The sequence below is a fragment of the Mustelus asterias genome, chromosome 6 (assembly GCF_964213995.1).
Source record: "Mustelus asterias chromosome 6, sMusAst1.hap1.1, whole genome shotgun sequence".
NCBI classification, from domain to species: domain Eukaryota; kingdom Metazoa; phylum Chordata; class Chondrichthyes; order Carcharhiniformes; family Triakidae; genus Mustelus; species Mustelus asterias.
The window spans coordinates 38,901,950-38,922,584 of NC_135806.1; the positions used below are offsets into that span (position 1 = coordinate 38,901,950).

Here is a 20,635-nt window from a genome sequence, read left to right on the forward strand (position 1 = left end):
TACAGAGCCATTTTTCACCTTTTTAGTATTTTTATTGTAATTAATTGGTCTCCAATTTGACTCCCAAATATCTAATTGAATTTAGCTCATTCTCATTCTAAGATTATTGAAGATAAGTAAATAAATGTTCAACTACTTAAGCTTTGAAAAGAAATAACACTAGAACGTAAGCATGTCTTGGATTTATCTTTCTGCCCTCATCCTTCATTATAACCAGAATTAGGGTGTCTGGCTGGTATTTAATTTGAGTTTTGTTTTGCTAAACACTGAAGTATGATCTTTATGCAAAGTACTGGGAAGCACATAAAGTTTAATAGGACTAGGAGAAAGGGTTATCTTATAAATCATGACCACAGCCTAACACTCTCCAAGAAGCACGTTTACCTTCCAGCAATAGGGAAATTTGAGCTTTGTGGTGATGTTGTCAAATAGTCTTTTACTAATTTACCTATATGCAAGAAATGATTTTGGGTCTACTAAATTATATTATTTTTTTTGCATAGTGCATAGAGAACCAGGCAGAACTGAGAGATCTACAGAACAAGCTAAAATTGAATCAAAATGTGGAGCTGGAACTAAAGAAAAGTCTGGCTGAAATTGAAAACTTATTAAGTGAAGAGAAGGAAAAGGTTTGGGAAGTTTTGTATACTTGCTACAGTAACATAGAAATTACAATGAGAAAATGGATATTTGGCTTAATCATTCATGATTATGTTGATCCTAATCTGGTCCAGGGATTTATCAATGTTCAATCTAATTCATTCTTTTAGTACAACCTCTTTTTATTAATGCTAATTTCTTTCAGTTCCTCATTTTCATAAGTCACTTGATTCCCTAATATTTCTGGGTGATTGTGTTTTTGTGTGCTGACAGATATGAAGTATCTACATTTCCCTATTTTCCATTATGAATTCTCCTGGTTTCTCATGTAATGGACGCATGGGTTTATTTAGACTTTCAGAAGGTTTTCAACAAGGTCTCACAACAGACTATGGAAAGTTAAAGCACATGGGGTGCAGGTAATGTCTTGATGGATAGGAAGCAAAGTGATAGAGGAAGTACAGGAGGGACTGGCATCCTTGATTGTATTCTAGGTTGTTGAAGGAAGCCAGGGAGGAAGTAGAGGTTGCTCTGAGGATAGTTTTCCAATCCTCACTAAATACAGGCAGGGTCCCAAGGGATTGGAGGTCTGTGAATGCTGTACCATTATTTAAAAAGGGTGCGAGGGAGAAGCCAGAAAACACCAGCCTGACATCTGTTGTGGGCAAATTATCGGGAACAATTCGAGACCGGATAAACTGTCACTTAAGCATTGATTGATCAAGGATAGTCAGCATGGTTTTGAGGGGAGGATGGTGTCTTTCTTGAGAATTTTTTGAGCAAGTAACAAGGAGGATTGATGGGGGTAGTACAGCGGATGTTATCTACTTGGATTTCGGTAAGGCTTTTGGCAAGGTTCCACAAGGCAGACTGGTCTGAAAAGTGCAATGTCAATGGGATACGGGAAAAGTTGCAAATTGGATCCAATATTAATTCAGTGATAAACAATGGTCAGCGGACAACTCTGAAGGGTCATCTATACCTGAAACATTAGCTCTGTTCTCTCCACAGATGTCAGACCTGCTAAGATGTTCCAGCATTTTTTGTTTGCTTCCAGCATCTGCAGTAATTTGCTTTTACATGAAGGGAAACATTTTTGGATGGATGTTTTGGCAAATGGAAAACTGCTTCCAGTGTGGTTCCACAGGGCTCAGTCTTGGGGCCCTTGCTGTTCGTTGGCTATATTAATGATTTGGGCTTAAATGTGGGAGGCATGATTAGGAAATTGGCAAATGGCACAAAGATTCTGTGTAATTGACAGTGAAGAAGATAGCTGTTGATTCCAGGAAGATATCAATGCCTTGGTTGATTGAGCAGAGAAATGGCAAATGGAATTCAATCTGGAAAACTGAGGGCAAACAAAGCAAGGGAAGACATTGAGAGGGGTTGAGGAAGTGAGACCTTGGAGTACATGTCCACAGGTCCCTGAAGGTGGCAGGACAGGTGGATAGGGTGGTAAAGAAAGCATATTGGATGAGGTATTGAATACAAAAGCAGGGATGTAATGATGGAACTGTATAAAACACGCTTTAAGCCACAGCTAGAATTTGGTGTACGATTCCAGTCACCACACTACAGAAAGGACATAATTAGTCTAGAAAGAATGCAGAGGAGATTTACAATAATGTTGTCAGGCCTTTAAAATTGCTGCTACGTGGAGCAATCCCTCTTGGGCTGTTTTCCTTAGAACAGAGGAGGCGAAGAAGTGACATAATTGAAGGGCCTAGATAGACAGGAAAAACTTTTTCCCCCGAGCTGAGGGCTTGATTACCAGGGGGCAGAGATTGAAAAGTGATCATTAGAAGGATTAGAGAGGGCATGAGGGAAAAGCTTTGTCACCCAGAGGGTATTGGGCGTCTGGAATTCACTGCCTAAGTTGGTGGCGGAGGCTGAAACATTCTATAGTTTATTTATTAATCACAAGTAAGGCTTACATTAACACTGCAATGAAATTACTGTGAAATTCCCCTAGTCACCCCATTCCTGCACCTGTTCAGGTCAATGTACCTAACCAGCACGTCTTTCAGACTGTGGGAGGAAACCAGAGCACCCGGAGGAAACCCACGCAGACACAGGGAGAACGTGCAGACTCTGCATAGACAGTGACCCAAGCTGGGAATCGAACCCAGGTCCCTGGTGCTAAGGCAGCAGTACTAACCACTGCCACCATGCCACCCAAGCACTCAACTAATTTAAAAGTTACCTGGATCTACATTAAGTGCTGTAACCTGTAAGGCAATGTACCAGGTGCTCGTAAGTGGGATTAAGATGAGCAGCTAGTTTCTTAGGCTGGTGCATGAAATGAGCTCTTTCTGCGCTGTAACTTTTAATCGTTAATGTCACTATTTCCTAATGGTGACTAGTTAACTGTTTCTCATTAGACAATACTAAATCTAAAATTGCCCAATCCCTCTGGTTCCTCAAAACCCATCTCGTATGCACTCAAGGAATTTATCCTCTGCAGCATTATCTGCTATTTAGGTTTACATCCATGTTACCCATGTCACATGCAGCTCTAATTTCCTGATTTACACCATGTCTAGCAATGCAACTACAGTTTGGTGGCCTACTTGCTTGGTTTTTTTTGACTGCTTTGCAGCCTTAAATCTTTAGTACCCAAAAACAGAAAATGATGGAAAATCTCAGCAGGTCTGACAGCATTTGTGGCGAGAGAACAGAGTTAATGGTTTGAGTCTGGATGACCCTTCATCAGAGCTTCGTTATAGTTATTGCCTTGGGAATTCTTGTCTCCATAGTGAAGATAGATGCAAAATACCTGTTCAGCAGTTCTGGCATTTTAGTTTTCCATTATTAATTTCCCAGCCTCCCCCTCCAAGGGACCAACGGCCACTTTAGCTTTTTTATCTACTTGTTGAAGCTTTTGCTCTGTTTCTTGGTTTGCTTTTATACTATTCCTCCCTCCGTTTAGTTAAGGGAGCAATGGCCTAGTGGCATTATCGCTAGGCTATTAATCCAGAAACTCCGCTAATGTTCTGGGAACCTGGGTTTGAATCCTGCCATGGCAGATGGTGGAAATTGAATTCAGTTTAAAAAAAAATATCTGGAATTAAGAATCTACTGATGGCCATGAAACCATTGTCGATTGTTGGAAAAACCCACCTGGTTCACTAATATCCTTTAGGGAAGGAAATCTGCCATCCTTACCTGGGTCTGGCCTACATGTGACTCCAGAGCCACAGCAATGTGTCCACTCAATTGCCCTTGGGCAATTATAGATGGGCAATAAATGCTGGCCAGCCATGATGCCCATAATCCCATGAATGAATAAAAATTCTTGCTGGTTTCTAAAGTTCTCATTCTTTGACCTACCACTAATCATCACAGCATTGTGCAACTTTTCTTTCAATTCTATACTATCCTTCTTTAACATCTTTAGTCATGGATGGAAGATCCTTCAGTCTTCCTTCTCCATGGCATACCTCAAATGTCAGCCACTGATTCTCTATCCTAGCCTTTAGTCTATTTTCCCCGTTCACTTTTGCCAACTGTCTTCATTCAGAGAGACTCCTTTAATGATCTGGTCTTTAGTCCTAACCCTTGCACATTACCAGGTCCAAAATAACCTGGTAGGTTCCAGAATGCACTGTTCTCAAAGTACTTGCAATATAGTTCATTTGTAATTTTGAATTTTTCTGTTAGACACATAAGCAAACTGAGGAACTTGACCTGCTGCTCACTGAGATTGAAAAGCTGAGAGCTCAGGTTTCTGAAGAGCATAACTCTGAAAATCGAGAGAAATTCAACCAGCAGCTTCAGCAACTAGAGGATGAAAAGTCATTCCTAATAAAGGAGAAGGATGATCTCCAGGCAAGACTAAAGAATGTCGAAGTACAGAGGAATGAAATGAAGGACGCCCTACAGGAAAGTAGTAAGAAGGTGAGTTAATTGATTCTTGGAGGGAAAATATATTTACCATGAAGGATTCCTGAATGCCCAGTTTATTCCATTTTGTATCAGAATGATTGACTTGTATTTTGAACAGGAGTAGCTAGATGAAAATGAAGTCCGAGATACTTGGCAATGTAGTTCAATCTGTAATTGGTTATGTTCCCATTAGATGCAAGAACAATCTGAAGAACTCCACCATGTGAAATCTCAGCGTGGTGTGCTAATCACTGAGATTGATGAACTGAAGACTCGTGTTTCCAATGAACAAAGCACAGAACTTCTAGAAGAAAAATTCAACCTTCGACTCCAGCAACTAGAGGATGAAAAATTAACCATAGCAACGGAGAAGGATGAACAACTGGAGAGTGTCAAATCACAGAACAGTGAACTAATGAATACCCTACAAGAAAACACTGAGGCAGTGAGTTATAGATTTACAACCAATGCATGAAATATTTTGCCATGAAGGGGACCTTGTACATTCAATAAATGTATTGGCCAGTTTCATAGCAGAAGATAACCTCTTGAAAATGTAACGGTATGTATCCAGCAATATGGTTTAATTGTAATTTTGAATATTTCTATTAAATGCAACAGCAAACTAAGGAAATGCACCGTGTGAAATCTCAGCGTGATGTGCTGCTTGGTGAGATTGAAGAGCTGAGAGCTCGTGTTTCCAATGAACAAAGCACAGAACTTCTAGAAGAAAAATTCAACCTTCGACTCCAGCAACTAGAGGATGAAAAATTAACCATAGCAACGGAGAAGGATGAACAACTGGAGAGTGTCAAATCACAGAACAGTGAACTAATGAATACCCTACAAGAAAACACTGAGGCAGTGAGTTATAGATTTACAACCAATGCATGAAATATTTTACCATGAAGGGGACCTTGTACATTCAATAAATGTATTGGCCAGTTTTCATAGCAGAAGATAACCTCTTGAAAATGTAACAGTATGTATCCAGCAATATAGAATCATAGAATCCCTACAGTACAGAAAGAGGCCATTCGGCCCATCGAGTCTGCACCGACCACAATCCCACCCAGACCCTACCCCCATATCCCTACATATTTTTCCCGCTTATCCCTATAACCTATGCATCTCAGGACACTAAGGGGCAATTTTAGCATGGCCAATCAACCTAACCCGCACATCTTTGGACTGTGGGAGGAAACCGGAGCACCCGGAGGAAACCCACGCAGACATGGGGAGAACGGGCAAACTCCACACAGACAGTGACCCAAGCCGGGAACTGAACCCAGGTCCCTGGAGCTGTGAAGCAGCAGTGCTAACCACTGTGCTACCGTGCCGCCCAATGGTTTAATTGTAATTTTGAATATTTCTATTAGATGCAACAGCAAACTAAGGAAATGCACCGTGTGAAATCTCAGCGTGATGTGCTGCTTGGTGAGATTGAAGAGCTGAGAGCTCGTGTTTCCAATGAAGAAAAAGCAGAAATTCAGGAGAAGGAATTCAATGAGAAATTCCAGCAATTGGAGGATGAAAAGTCAACCGTAATAAAGGAGAATGAAAATCTCCAGGAGATGCTGCAGAGTGTTGAAGTGCAGAGGGATGAAATGAAGAGCACCCTCCAAGAAAGCACTCGGGTGGTGAGTCACATCACAAACATTTGTTATCGTCACAATTGTAATATTTTTATTCTTTTCATGGGCTGAGAACATTGCTGCCTCGGCCAACATTGGCTGTCTAATTACCACTCAGCTGCCACTTTGAACTGCTTCTTTCCATCACAATGCTATTACAGGATTATTACAGGAATGGAACGGTGACATAGTTCCAAGTCAGGATGTTTGGCTTAGAGAGAAACTTGCAGGTATTCCCCTGCATTTGCTGCCCTTGTCTTTCTCGGTGGTATAGGATTGCCTATACCACCGAGGTTGTGAAGCTGCTGTCAAAGGAGGATTGGCATGTTGCTGCAAATCATCTTGCATATGGTACACATTGTTGCCGCTGTGCACTGGTCATAGAGGAAGTGAATGGTTAAGGCCATGGGTGTGGTGTTAATCAATTAGGATGTTTTGTCCTGGACGGCCTCTAGGTTTGTTAGAATCGTAGTCATCCAGCCAAATGGCGGTTTATCTATTGCACTTCTGGTGCCTTGTTGATGGTAGACAGGCTTTGGGGAGTCGGGAGGTAGACATGGAAGATAGGAGGAGGCCATTTGGCCCTTCGAGCCTGCTCCGCCATTTATTACAATCATGGCTGATTATCCAATTCAACAGCCTAATCCTCCTTTCTCCCCATAACCTTTGATCCCATTCGCCGCAAGTGCTATATCCAGCCACCTCTTGAATGCATTCAATCATAGAAATCATAGAAACCCTACAGTGCAGAAGGAGGCCATTCGGCCCATCGAGTCTGCACCGACCACAATCCCACCCAGGCCCTACCCCCACATATTTACCCGCTAATCCCACTAACCTACGCATCTCGGGACTCTAAGGGGCAAGTTTTAACCTGGCCAATCAACCTAACCCGCACATCTTTGGACTGTGGGACGAAACCGGAGCACCCGGAGGAAACCCACGCAGACACGAGGAGAATGTGCAAACTCCACACAGACAGTGACCCGAGCCGGGAATCGAACCCAGGACCCTGGAGCTGTGAAGCAGCAGTGCTAACCACTGTGCTACCGTGCCGCCCGAATGTTTTAGCATCAGCTACTTCCTGTGGTAATGAATTCCACAGGCTCACCACTCTTTGGGTGAAGAAATGACTCCTCACCTCCATCCTAAATGGTCCGCCCTGAAACCTCAGTGACCTCTAGTTCTGGACTCCCCCACCATTGGGAATATCCCCCCTGCATCTACCCTGTCTAGTCTTATTAGAATTTTAGAAGTCTGAGATTCCCCCCTCATTCGTCTGAACTCCAGTGAAAACAATCCTAACCTCTCCTCATACAATCCTAATCTCTCCTCATACACCAGTCCCACCATCCCTGGAAGCAGCCTGGTAAACCTTCGCTGCACTCCCTTGAGAGCAAGAACATCCTTTCTCACAAAAGGAGACCAAAATTGCACACAATATTCTAGGTGTGGCCCCACCAAGGCCTGTATAACTGCAACAACACATCCCTGCTCCTGTACTTGCAATGAAGGCCAACATGCCATTTGCTGCCTTTACCACCTGCTGCACCTGCATGCTTACCTTCAGTAACTGGTGCACAAGGACACCCAGGTCCCACTGCACACTTCCCCCTCCCAATTTATAGCCATTCAGGTAGTAATTTGCCACCTTGTTTTTGCTTCCAAAGTGAATAACCTCATTTATCCAAATTATACTGCATCTGCCATTAATTTGCCCACTCACCCAACCTGTCCATATCATTCTGAAGGATCTCTGCAACTCCCAACTAACTTGGTATGATCTGCAAACTGAGATGTTACATTTTGTTCCCTCATCCAAATCATTAATATCTTTTGTGAATAGCTGGGGTCCCAGCACCGATCCCTGTGGCACCCCATTAGTTACTGCCTGCCAATTTGAAAAGCACCTATTAATTCCTACTTCTCTGCCAATCAGTTTTCTAGCCATCTCAATACACCTCCCCCAATCCCATGCGCTTTAATCTTGCACGATAATGTCTTGTGCGGGACTTTGTCAAACGCTTTCTGAAAGTCCAAATATACCACATCGACTGGCTCCCCCTTGTCAACTCTACTAGTTACATCTTCAAAGAATTCCAACAGATTTGTCAAGCATGATTTCCCCTTCATAAATCCATGCTGACTCTGTCTGATCCTGCCACTGCTTTCTAAATGCTCTGCTGTAAAGCCCTTGATAATGAATTTAAGAATTTTCCCCACTATGGATGTTAAGCTTACTGGTCTATAATTTCCTGTTTTCTCTCTACCTCCCTTTTTGAATATTGGAGTGACATTCGCTACCCTCCAATCTGCAGGGATTGTTCCAGAGTCTATAGAATCCTGGAAGATAACCACTAATGTATCCACTATTTCTAGAGCCACTTAAGTACTCTGGAATGTAGATGATTAGGTCCTGGGGATTTATTCGCCTTCAATGCCATCAATTTTCCTAGCACCATTTCTCCACTAATATTGATCTCCCTCGGTTCTTGCCTCTCTCTAAATCTTGCATTCTCCAACATTTCTGACATTTGATTTGTGTCCTCTTTTGTGAAGACAGAACCAAAGTATGTATTCAGTTGCTTGGCCATTTCTTTGTCCCCTATTATACATCCCTCGGTTTCTGTCTGTAGGGGACCTACATTTGTCTTCAACCTCTTTCTCTTCACTTATCTATAGAAACTCTTCATGTCAGCCTTTATATTCCCTGCAAGCTTACTTTCGTACTGTATTTTCCCCTTCTTAATCAATCCCTTGGTCCTTTGCTGAATTGTAGGTATGCAACTTGCCACAGAATTCCCTGTCATTGACCTGCTCTTGTAGCCACAATATTTATATGTCTGGCTAATGGTAAACATTAGGTTATTGATGGTGGGAAATTCAATGATGGTGATGCCATTGAATGTCATGGAGTGATGGTTAGATTCTCTCTGGTTGGAAATGGTTTTGCCTGATAATTATGTGGCACAATTATTACTTGTCACTTATCAGCCCAAGCCAGAATGTTGTCCAGGTTTTGCTGCATGTGGACATGACTTCTTCAGTATCTGCGGATTCGTGAATGGCACTGATCTCTGCAGTTATCAATGTGCATTCCCATTCTGAACTTATGATGCAGGGAATGTCATTGATGAAGCAGCTGAAGATAGTTGGACCTAGGGCTCTACTCCTGGAGACTCTGGGGCTGAGGTGTTTGGCCTCCAACAACCACGACCATCTTCCTTTTTGGCTAAGTTTGATTCCCAGCAGTGGGGAATTTCTTGCCCCAATTTGTATTGACTTCAAGCCAGCATTCGAAAGAGCGTGGCATCCAAGAACATTAGCAGAATTGTCGAATAGACGACAACTCTGGAATTTAAGAGGACAAATCCTCTGTTTCTCGCCAAGTTGCCACTGCCCTCTTGACCTCCCCAGCTCCAAAGTTGCTCTCTGGTTTGCCTTCCCCCTTCCTCCAAAGTTGCCCTCTGCCCTAGCTCCATCACTTTTTGGCCAGCCTCCCCCACAGTATTCTCCAGACTGCCAACCCCACCTGGTCTTGCCTGCTGCCCTCCGTTCCTGGCAGGGTCTGCTTCCAGCTATTCTGCCCCTGGCTTTGCTGCTGACTCTGCCCCTGGGCTCCCTTTCGTGACAAGTTAGTCCAGGCTTTTCCAACTCGCAGGCCAAAGCCCCCTTCTATGGCCTGAGGAGCATGTGTTGAAAATGTCAGAGTTTGAAGATTTCTGCAGGGAAAGGCTCCTCCGATGACGGGTTCAACAGCAAATGTGGGAGAGAAATTATCTTGAATTGGAGGAACAGCGAACATTGGCATCTGCAAGCACGTGAAGATAGAGACCCTGATGTATGTGGGGCCACTTCTAACCATGCTTTCCCGTTGCTCTGACCACACTCTTCACCCACCCCTTGCTCCTGATGCATCGACTGCTTTTACCCTGCTCTTGGTTTGCACCAAACGGCTACCACCACTAGATGGAGCCTAGTCAATGTAAATTACTGCACTGTAATTTGTAAAATTATACAATGTACATTATTTTTTATACATTGCATGTTTCAGCTTGGACAGTAGTACTGTATGTGTTGGTACAGCATTTAAATATCACTGAAAAAGATGCAGGTCAATGCTTTTTGTCTTGCGCTCATCAGGACATTTGCAAGAAAGCCAAATGTAAAGGAAGCAACAATTTATACTTCATGAAGAGTGCTGAATGGCAAGTGGACGCTGGTAGCTATATTGCCATGGAAATGCACCAGTTAACTCATGACCGTTAATTGCCAGGCTCTGTTTACATTCAAACCAAACATGTTGACTCTGGTCAAAGCATTGCCCTGGAGAATTAACCAATGAACCCATGCTTGCAAAATTCAAAGCTATGTCCAACATTAGATGTGATTCTGCGATTGGATAACATTTGCTAAACAATCCTGAATGTTCTAAGAATTACCCTGACTTTGGTCTGATATCTGGAATGGGCAGATTGAGGAAGTGTCGGACAAGGTTAGGGTTTTTTCTGCTGGAGTTTAGAGTTGAGGTGATTTGATTTCAACATAAGATCCTGAGGTTCTTGACAGGGTGGATATGGTTCAGATGTTTCCTCTTGTGAGAATCTAGAACTAGAAGTCACTTTTTAAAAGCTCATTTAATGCAGATGAGGATCTTTTATTGTGAATCTTTGGAACTCTTCCTCAAATGATGATGGAAGCAGTCTTGGAATATTTTTAAGGGAGAAATAGCTAGATTCTATTGAGCAAGGAGATGAAAGGTTCTCAGAGGTTGACAGACATATTGGGGGTTGGGGGGATGGTTCTCCCATTCCGCTGCGATGCTTTTGGAGACTCGAGCGGAAGCCATTCCGTTGGGCGTCATGGACTCCACATCTCCAGCAGCTGGATTTCAAAGCATCTGGGAGTGGGGGGATCCCTCGGTAGGGAAATTGGTGTGGGGGGGGTGGGGGTGTCCCTCGGCCACTCTGCATTTGGGCTGAGTGACAGAGGGCGGGAAGCTAGTGATCCGCGCTGGCCATTGGGGTGGGGGTGGGTCAGCCTGCTGGGGGGCCGGGACTGCGGGGAGTGTGGGGAGGATGGGGTGGAAATTGGAGTTGAAGGGGGTCGAGGCTGGCCCACCAGCGATTGGGAGGCCGGCAGTGCGGGGCCACTGCGTGCACCGATTTTGGCACTGACAGATGGGCACATGCGCAAGTGGCCTGCTCACAGCTATGCTGCTGGCCTCCAACTGGAATAAGCCTACTGATTTTTGCACACATCACTTTGCAATGCTCAGTGTGGGAGATTCATTTTGAAACACCCGCTGGAAAAACCAGCGGGATTTACACTAGTTTTTATGCGAATTCGACACTTAGAATTGTTTTGGGAGAACCGTCCCCATGGAGTTGAGGTTACAGTCAGATCAGCCATGATCTTATTGAATGAGGGAACAGGTTCAAAGGGCCAAGTGGCCTACTCCAAAATTGTACACTTGTATATTAAGATTATTGGTTGGGCGCTCAATGGAGTGCAGTTGTGTGTGCCAGGAGCTATGTATATTAGAGTTCTATTCCTTACAGGTAGAACATGTACATCAATTGCACCTGTTTCAACTGAAGCAAATGGGAAATAGCCATTCTCTGGCTCATTGATCACGGCATTGCCCTGGGGAAATCAAAGTCAACCTGCCTGGTTTGAATTTAAACAAAGCTTGGCACTTAACTGTCATCAGTTAACTAATATGTTCTCCATGGTAACGTCTCTACAAATCAGAGTCTACTTGCCAACCAATCAGCATTCTATTATGAAGTATAAATTGTTTCCGTTACACTCTGTATTCTTGCAATGTCCTGATGAGTACAAGTGGAAAAGCTTTGACATGTCTCTCTCTCTCTTTCAGTGATGCTCAAGTTCTCTACCAATCCAATAATGGTATTTAAACTTGTTTTTTTTACAGTTGGCAAATGTCTGAAGGAACCGAACTCTAGCTTTAACAGTGATTCCTGTGGGAACCTATGAATCACTTAAAGTTGTTGCATTTAATCAGAATTGCATTCCTTAGTTAGGAAATGCAATCACAACTTTATGAATAATTTCATCTGAGTGTTTGAAAACATTGGCAGGTTTAGCAGCTTTTCCCTGGTCCTAGTTCAGAATGGAGCATGTGGGAGCCTGAATTAAGGCCATACTTCCTCGTTCAGTGAGAAGGTTAATCAAATCTCGTAGAAATTGGACAGATATTTCAGTTTCATTTTTAATGTAGCAGTGTGTTTAACCTTATGGAATCTTTCAAACTGTTTAAGTGGACAGACGAGTTTAACAACATAAGAAATCACCGTGACCAGCTGCTAACTAAAATTACACAACTGAAGGAGGAATTGAAAACTCGTGTGTCCAAGGCACAAAAAATGGAACTCTTGCAGAGAGAATCTAGTGATCAATTGGAGAAAGAAAAAATATCTACATTGATGGAGTACGATGAGCTCAAATTGCAGCTGGAAAAAACCCAGAAAGTTCTCTGTGAAAAGGCAGAAATGGTGAGTTTTGGAGTTTTGAATTATTGGGTTACTTTTAAATCCAATGAAATCTTAAGTTTTGCCAGAAACTGCTCTTAAAATGTAATTTGCTGTAGCCCACAAGCAGTTTGTGTTGAGACCAGGGTGATGACTGCAGTGCTGAAAATGAAACCATTATTGCTTTTATTAAAATGTTATCTATCTTTGCTTCCCCAATTATTTTCCTTGAACAATAGCTTAAGATGGAGGAAAGACTAAACAAAGAACTTAAAGAATCTGTTGCAACCTTAGAGGAGCAAATTGTTACTTTGAATGAAGAGCGAGCACAACTTGTACCCACTAATTCAGAAACTGATCCTGTTGTAGCAGAAATTAATACGGTTTATAATTGTCTACAGGAAAAAGATCTACTGCTGCAGGTATGTTAGTGTTATTCCACTAGCAATACTTTCAATCTTATTAACATGTACATCTCTCACAGTGAGGAAGGAAGTTGGATTGTTTGGAATCCTATCCGGTGGAATCAAGGTAGTTGCCAGCTTGTCTTTTGTTCAGTCACTTTCTGGATGAATTGATGCAATTTAGAATCATAGAATCCCTGCAGTGCAGACAGAGGAGGCCATTTGGCCCATCGAATCTGCACTGACGACAAGCCCACCCAGGCCCCATGTCCACAACCCCCATGTATTTACCCTGCTGGTCCTCACTCAGGCCAATTTAGCATGGCCAATCCACCTAACCTGCACATTTTTGGAATGTGGGAGGAAACTGGAGCACCTGGAGGAAACCCGTGCAAACTCCACACAGTGACGCAAGCCGTGAATTGAACCCTGGTGCTGTGAGGCAGCAGTGCTAATCACTGTGCCACCGTGTCGCCCCACTTCAGCCAGAAGTGTCATGTGGATGACCCATCCTGGTCTTCTCCTGAGTCCCCAATCATCGCATGGGGAGAATGTGCAACCTCCACTTAGTCACCCATGGTCAGAATTGAACCTGGGTTCCTGGTGCTGAGACTGCAGTGTTGCCACTGTGCTACCCTTTTGCCCTGGAGACAGCCTAATTATTGCAAATTTTAAAGAAATATATATCCTCATTTCCAAACTTTAGTTTCATGTTTAATGGAGCAGTTCAGTTCAATATCCAGCATATTTAGTGCTTCCTTTGACAACAGTCTCCTCGTCCCCGATCTCTTCCAAAAGTGGAGGCTGATGCTGCTTTAAGTGTGATGCATGACATAGCCATGCAGCTCTTTGGGGGTATATGCAAATTCTTCTGAACAGTGATGGCAGTGGTAAGCAAAGCCAAAATGCAAGTTCCTGTAGCATCACGTTAAAGGACCATTGTGGGAGGCATGATTATAATGGTTTAAAGAATACCTGTACATTCGATATGCTGCTTTTATTGTTACATTTGTGTAGGAGAAATAAAGTCAATATATTAACAAAATATAATTGTCTTGAACTGTTAGTAATGGTGACCATGAAACTATCTGAAATGGCCTCCCAAGCCATTCTGGCCAAGGGGATGTATGGATGTGCACCTATGCTGGCCTTGCCAGCAATACCCACGTCCCATGGAAGAATAAAGTTCAAAGCAGCAGTGCTTTGTTACAGTATCTAATATTCTCCATGATTGTAATTATGATAAAATATATTCCAACTTAATATTTCACAATCAAAATTGGTATGACCTATTAACAACTTTTAAAATATCAGCGAAAAATGAAGCTTGCAAATCTATTTCCTAATTTCTATAAAACAGTTCTCATGTTTCTTTTTCCATTAGTCTAAAATGCACTTGCTAAGGCAAATGTTCTGTGGAAGATTTACAATCTGTTTGCTTTGTTAAAAATCTCCCTTTGTTATCACTAATGGGAGCAGCCAAGTCAGCAGATTACTTTTTTTACAGGAATGCTGTCAGTCCAAGAAAGTGTTGTTAAATTGCAGCAACACTCTCTTCCTTTGACACATTAAATTTTTTGTGTATTAAGGAAAATGGCAGTTTAATGGCTCCCAATTTAAAAGAAAAAAATAGTCAATGTAGAACTAAGCCTGGACTGTACCAATTTTAGTCCACCATCTAAGATGGACAATCTCCATTACGGTGGTACAATGTGCAGAGGCTGAAGATTGCTGTCTCTGACTGCTATTCAGTGATCTGTGATGGAAAGTGAGCAATGGCAGTCATCGTGACAGCTCTGACTCAGCTGTCACATTCTCTTTCCCAGAGGTGAATAACTTGTGTATACTCCCAGTCTAAGATTAAACATGAAACATAGCCATTTGGGTAAGGTCCTCCATGGACTTTAGTACCCAAAAGTTAGCATCAGAAGCGAGGGGAAAAATATCTTGTACCAGTGTTGGATTGGATGGTTAATCTATCAAAAATTACATAGGCTTTGCATGGAAGTTTAATGCCTTTTTAAGGATCAGTACAAGCTTTGTCCTTTTCTGAGGTTGAAAAGATCTTCTGTTTTGAATTTACACTGCCAGAATTGAATTAAATTGCAGACTATTATACAAGCTTAAATTTATTTCAACTTGGCTATTTTCTGGATTAGTGTAATTTGGTTTAGTCACTGTTGAAGCCAGTAAAATACTGCAGAATTGTAGTTTTTTTTAAGTGCCATTTGTTGATAGTGTCACATTAACATTCTACTGTGCTGCAGCTGAAGTTTGTCCTTAATGTGTGATGGCTGCTGAGTACTAGATTCCTTGAAGCTGGCGTGTAGTTTCTCCTTTGTGCCAATTGGGGAAATTATTTCTTTAGTCATCTGACCTGTATAATGTTTGTTTCGTTAGTCCTCATTTGCACTGAATTTATTTATTATTCAGAACGCAATTCAGAGTTTACATGAATTGAAAAATGAGTACCAGATCAGCCTATCTACAGCTGACCAGGAATTATTGAGAGAGACAGAGGCATGGAAAGAACTACTGATTGGATTTTGCACTCGAGTGCCTGAAGGATCGACAGAATCAGCACGCATTGGGAAGCTACAGCAAGAGAATCAGCAACTACATGAAAAACTTGTGGTGTTGAGAAATGATTTTATGGTACCTGTATGCATTAGAATTTGTAATGGCAATACTTTCTTAAAAAATGATAAACTTCTGCATTGTGGTCTAAATTTGAAAAGCAAAATACTGCAGATGATGCAGAACAGTTTTGTTCTGAAATAAAATCAGAAAATGCTGGAGGCACTCAGTGGGCCATGTAGCTTAATGTGGAGGGAGGGCTGGATTGGTGTGGGGGGGAGGGGAGGGAGCTGGATTAATGTTTCAAGTCAATCAACCTCTGTCAGAATTGAATGTTTCTGGAACTGAATTGTGAAACCTGCCTTCCTCTTCTGCAGATACTGAGTGTTTCCAGCATTTCTATTGTGATCTAAACTTTTTTTTTTGCAATCCAGTCCAATAGGGGAAAATTATTTCATTCTTTAACTATATTTGTTTCTGAAGTTTGAATGTGGTACTTCATCAGTATTTGGTGTCGCAGTGGGTATTCAAGTAAAGCTGAGCTGGTGAAGGGTAATTGTGAATATTGCTTTTAAATTGTTCCACCTGTATTGTCTGGGAAATGTTTTGATTCTGGTCAGGAACTAACATAAGGGCATTGCTGCTGCTAAAGTATACTTTTAGAGTGTGCGGCAGATTCAAGTTGAACAGCAGGGTAGTTAATTTGTGGAAAGAATTCTGCAAAGTCTTTATTTACAGAAATGTTCCTATGCAAAATTTACTTCAGTGATAATGGAGATCCTATCATGTCTAAGGAGGCTGGTATTATGTTCCTTCTATTGTTTAAAGTATCCCACACATACACTTATCCTGTTGTCGCTGCCCTTTGCAATATTAATGATGGAAAGTTGGATTAAAGCAGTGGTTTCAGAGATCACTTGCAACAAATTACCATCTTTTTCATGGATTAAGATTAGCAAGCCACTGCTGTTGATTCTTTGCCAATGTCTTGGGCAGCTTGCAGCACAGCAATTGGTTCCCAGTTTGGTTGATCTTACCACTTTTTCCTATTTGCAGCAAGGAGAAGTTTATTATCCTATCTGCAATCTGTATGTAATAGCCTTGGAAGGCAATTTTGCGGTATGAACTGTATTAATTGGTTTTAGTAGATTTTTGCTTCTGTTTTACTGAATCAAAGTGGAAAGCTTGAGAAAAGTGATGAACAAAAGGATCTAATATAACTTTTAAGGCGCAAAAATATTTCAGATGGTAAATGCTAGTGTTTGGCTCCATCCTGTCCATTTTATGACAATTTTTTCATATTTCTGCAACAGAGAATGCTGAATAATGTACCTGCTCGTGTGAGGAAATGTCATGAGCGCTTTCATGTATGTGACGCAAAGCTAGCAGAATATAAAAAGAAGAATGAAGAATTGCTGTTACAGTTGCACACTCTGAAGAAGCAAGTGTCTGATCCAGCTGAACAGGAATTAATGTCAGAAGAGAAGAATGCTGAAATAATAGCAATTTCAGCTTTAATTGCAACTAAAGAAAACCACTTGCAGGTTAGTATTGTTCCTTCAGAATAGTTAATGATCAGGGAACTAGAGCATTATAATGCCAAGACTTTGTTCCACCATTGACTATTTAACTGCATCTTTGTCGTGGGGGGGTAGGTAGGAAGGGAAGAGGGAGTGAACAATATGTCTGTGGTCCATATCAGTACCAAAGATTTGGGTGGAAAGCGGGTGAGGTTTCACAGAATGACTTTAAGGAGCTATGAAAAGTAGCTCGGAAAGATGGTAATTTCCAGATTACTCTGTGTTACTCGCACATTTCTGCAACAGAGAATGCTGAATAATGTACCTGCTCGTGTGAGGAAATGTCATGAGCGTTTTCATGTATGTGACGCACATACTCGCATATGATGGATTTCATTGGAGCATTGCAGCAGGTCAAGGTGGGAACATATGAACATGGGGTCAAGAAGCTGAGTTGGAATGGCAAGCAACAGGAAAGTTGTGGTCATGCTTGTTGGCTGAGTGAAGGTGTTCCACAAAGCTGTCACCCAGTCTGCGTTTAATCTTCCCAATGTAAAGGAGATCGCATTGCAAGCAGTGGATACAGTAGACCAAATTGAACGAGGTGCAAGTGAAGTTTTGATTCCCTGGAAAGGCCTGCTCCAATGAGCCTCTAATGAGCCAATACCAGAAGATTTGGGCTATTATATGCAGCATTTCTATTTTGTTAATCACATCACAACAATCGAGCTACTTGAGTGTGTGTATCCTAAAACTATTTTAAGAAATTGAGATTTTTTTTCTACTATTTTGTGGAAATGTTTTTAACAAATTCACCCCTAAAAATTATGAAAATTGATAAACAATTGTAAAGGATCCTGCAAGTTGTTCATCAATTCACATTAGTATATCAGCACCATCAGAAGCTAATCTAATTATTTTGAAGGTCTAAAATTGATTGCTTGCATTTTTCATTTTACATTGAATGTTATTTCTCTCACTTAGAATGTCCAGAAGAATTTGTTGGAATTGAAGTCAAAATATCCAAACTTCCTGACCAGCGCTCAGAATGAATTACTTTCCAGAACAAAAGCCCGAAAGTATCTTATGGAAAGAATTTCCAATCAGTCCTGCACAAATATTTTGGAAATAATTGAAGAAATTGAGAATGAAAATCAAATGCTAGATCAACAATATCAACTCCAACGCAAAGCAGTTCTGGTATGTTTATTTACTTCAAGATCAGTGTAGCACTAGTGTATTTGAAATTTCCATGTTTGAATTTATTAGTCACAAGTGGGCTTGCATTAATACTGAAATGAAGTTACTATGAAAATCCCCTCGTCACCACACGGTGTCTATTCAGGTACACCTGAGGGAGAATTTAGCATGGCCAATGTACCTAACCAGCACATCTTTCGGATTGTGGGAGGAAACTGGAGCACCGAGAGGAAACCCACGTAGACACGGGGAGAATGTGCAAACTCCACACAGACAGTGATCCAAGCCGGGAATCAAACCTAGATCCCTGGCGCTGTGAGGCAGCAGTGCTAACCATTGCCACCCAGTGTTTCCATTGATTGCTGTAACTTCTAATCCTAATTTAAACTGCGACAGAGTTTTGTGATTGCTTTGATTCAGGTTCAACATTCTAGAAGATAGTTTGTGTATCAGGAAGATACTCCAATGGCGCGTGAATGAAAGACTTAAAATGATGTTGCAACTTGTATGCACCTAAATTTTATTTTTGAATGTTATCTAAAATGTACACCACTTAGCCATTGCAAGTTTAGGACCACATATTTATCAAAATTGGAAAGAAAAGCACCAAAGCAATGCTTGACAGAAATTTGAGACTATTTCCAATTCATGTGCTATCTACAATAAAAAATACTTGCATGTTTAACCTCCAGCTGCTATAAAGTGGCGAGTACCTTTGCTGTCCAGTATCTATTTAAATGGAAAATCCAGCCTTGTGCTTTCAGATAAAAAACTCCTGAGGCAAAGTCAATTTCTAAACACAAACTGTTATGCAGCAGGAACATGGGAACATCACCATCTGCAAGCTCCCCTCCATTACCTTACTTGGAATCATATCACCATTCTTTCACCATCACTGGGTCAAAATCCTGGAATTCCCTCCCTAACATTGGGTATACCTCCACCAAACAGTTTGTGGTAGTTTAGAAGTGATGCTCATTACTACCATGGGCCAGCAGGGATGGGCAGTAAATGCTGGCTTTGCCACATACCATGAACAAATAAAAAAAACTCATAGGAATCTGTTGTCGAATAAGTAATAGAGATATGGAGTTTAATATAGCTAAATGCGAGGTGATGCATTTTGGTAGATTGAACCAAGGCAGGACTTAGTTAATGGTAGGGCATTGGGGAGAGTTATAGAACAAATAGATCTAGGGGTACAGGTTCATAGCTCCTTCAAAGTGGAGTCACATGTGGACAGACTGGTGAAGAAGGCATTCATCATGCTTGGTTTCATTGATCAAAACATTGAATATAGGAATTGGAATGTCTTGTTGAAGTTGTACAAGACATTGGTAAGGCCACACTTGGAATACTGTGTACAGTTCTGGTCACCCTATTATAGAAAGGATATTATTAAACTAGAAAGAGTGCGGAAAAGACTTATTAGGATGCTACCGGGACTTGATGTTTGAGTTATAAGAAGAGACTGGATAGACTGGGACTTTTCTCTCCTGGAGCGTAGGAGGCTTAGGGGTGATCTTATAGAGGTCTATAAAATGAGGGGCATAGATCAACTAGATAGTCAATATCTTTTCCCAAAGGTAGGGGAGTCTAAAACTAGAGGGTATAGGTTTAAGGTGAGAGGGGAGAGATACAAAAGGGTCCAGAGGGGCAGTTTTTTAAGAGGGTGGTGAGTGTCTGGAACAAGCTGCCAGAGTAATAGTAGAAGCAGGTACAATTTTGTGTTTTTGAAAAGCGTTTAGACAGTTACCTGGGTAAGATGGATATAGAAGGATATGGGCAAAACGCAGGCAATTGGGACCAGCTTTGTGGTTTTTTTAAAAAAAGAAAGGGTGGCATGGACAAGTTGGGCTGCAAGGCCTGTTTCCATGCTGTAAACCTCTGACACTCTTTATTGGCATGTTTAGTCAATGACTGACTTGTCATTGCATCGTGTCTAACAGGATGGTGGTAATGAACTGGTTAGACTGATCGTATTTCATAATTTTAATGAGCTGAACATTCCGGTGATTGAAGAAGCAAGACCAGCCAGGAAAACACTGGGATCTGGACATGAAAGAATATCTCATTGGCAAATATGAGATGGAAATTAGTGGCCTTGTAGGGTTAAGTAGAACACTGATGTATACAATCTGAGTGAGGGATGGAGTCAGTTCATGAGGATGTAGAGTTTGTGATGTGGACAGCTTAAATCTTTCCAATATTGGAAGAAAGTGTAGCTCACCCAAAACTGCTTTGGCACAGAGCCTGGGAAGGGAGAGAAAAGGAGCTGGATGTCATCTAATCGATCAGAACTAATCCATGTCTGTGGGCAA

General features: G+C 41.6%; 1 protein-coding gene across 1 annotated transcript in view; it reads left to right on the top strand.

The window, feature by feature from the left end:
• cenpe (centromere protein E) overlaps positions 1-20,635 on the top strand; it is a 122,317-nt gene that overhangs the window by 91,889 nt on the left and 9,793 nt on the right. Inside the window, exons 28-37 of the mRNA XM_078215352.1 lie at positions 504-629; positions 4,261-4,497; positions 4,679-4,930; positions 5,107-5,349; positions 5,865-6,125; positions 12,404-12,637; positions 12,853-13,035; positions 15,451-15,672; positions 16,908-17,138; positions 18,099-18,314. Coding sequence (XP_078071478.1) covers positions 504-629; positions 4,261-4,497; positions 4,679-4,930; positions 5,107-5,349; positions 5,865-6,125; positions 12,404-12,637; positions 12,853-13,035; positions 15,451-15,672; positions 16,908-17,138; positions 18,099-18,314 — 2,205 coding nt within the window. The remainder of the gene's footprint in view (positions 1-503; positions 630-4,260; positions 4,498-4,678; positions 4,931-5,106; positions 5,350-5,864; positions 6,126-12,403; positions 12,638-12,852; positions 13,036-15,450; positions 15,673-16,907; positions 17,139-18,098; positions 18,315-20,635) is intronic.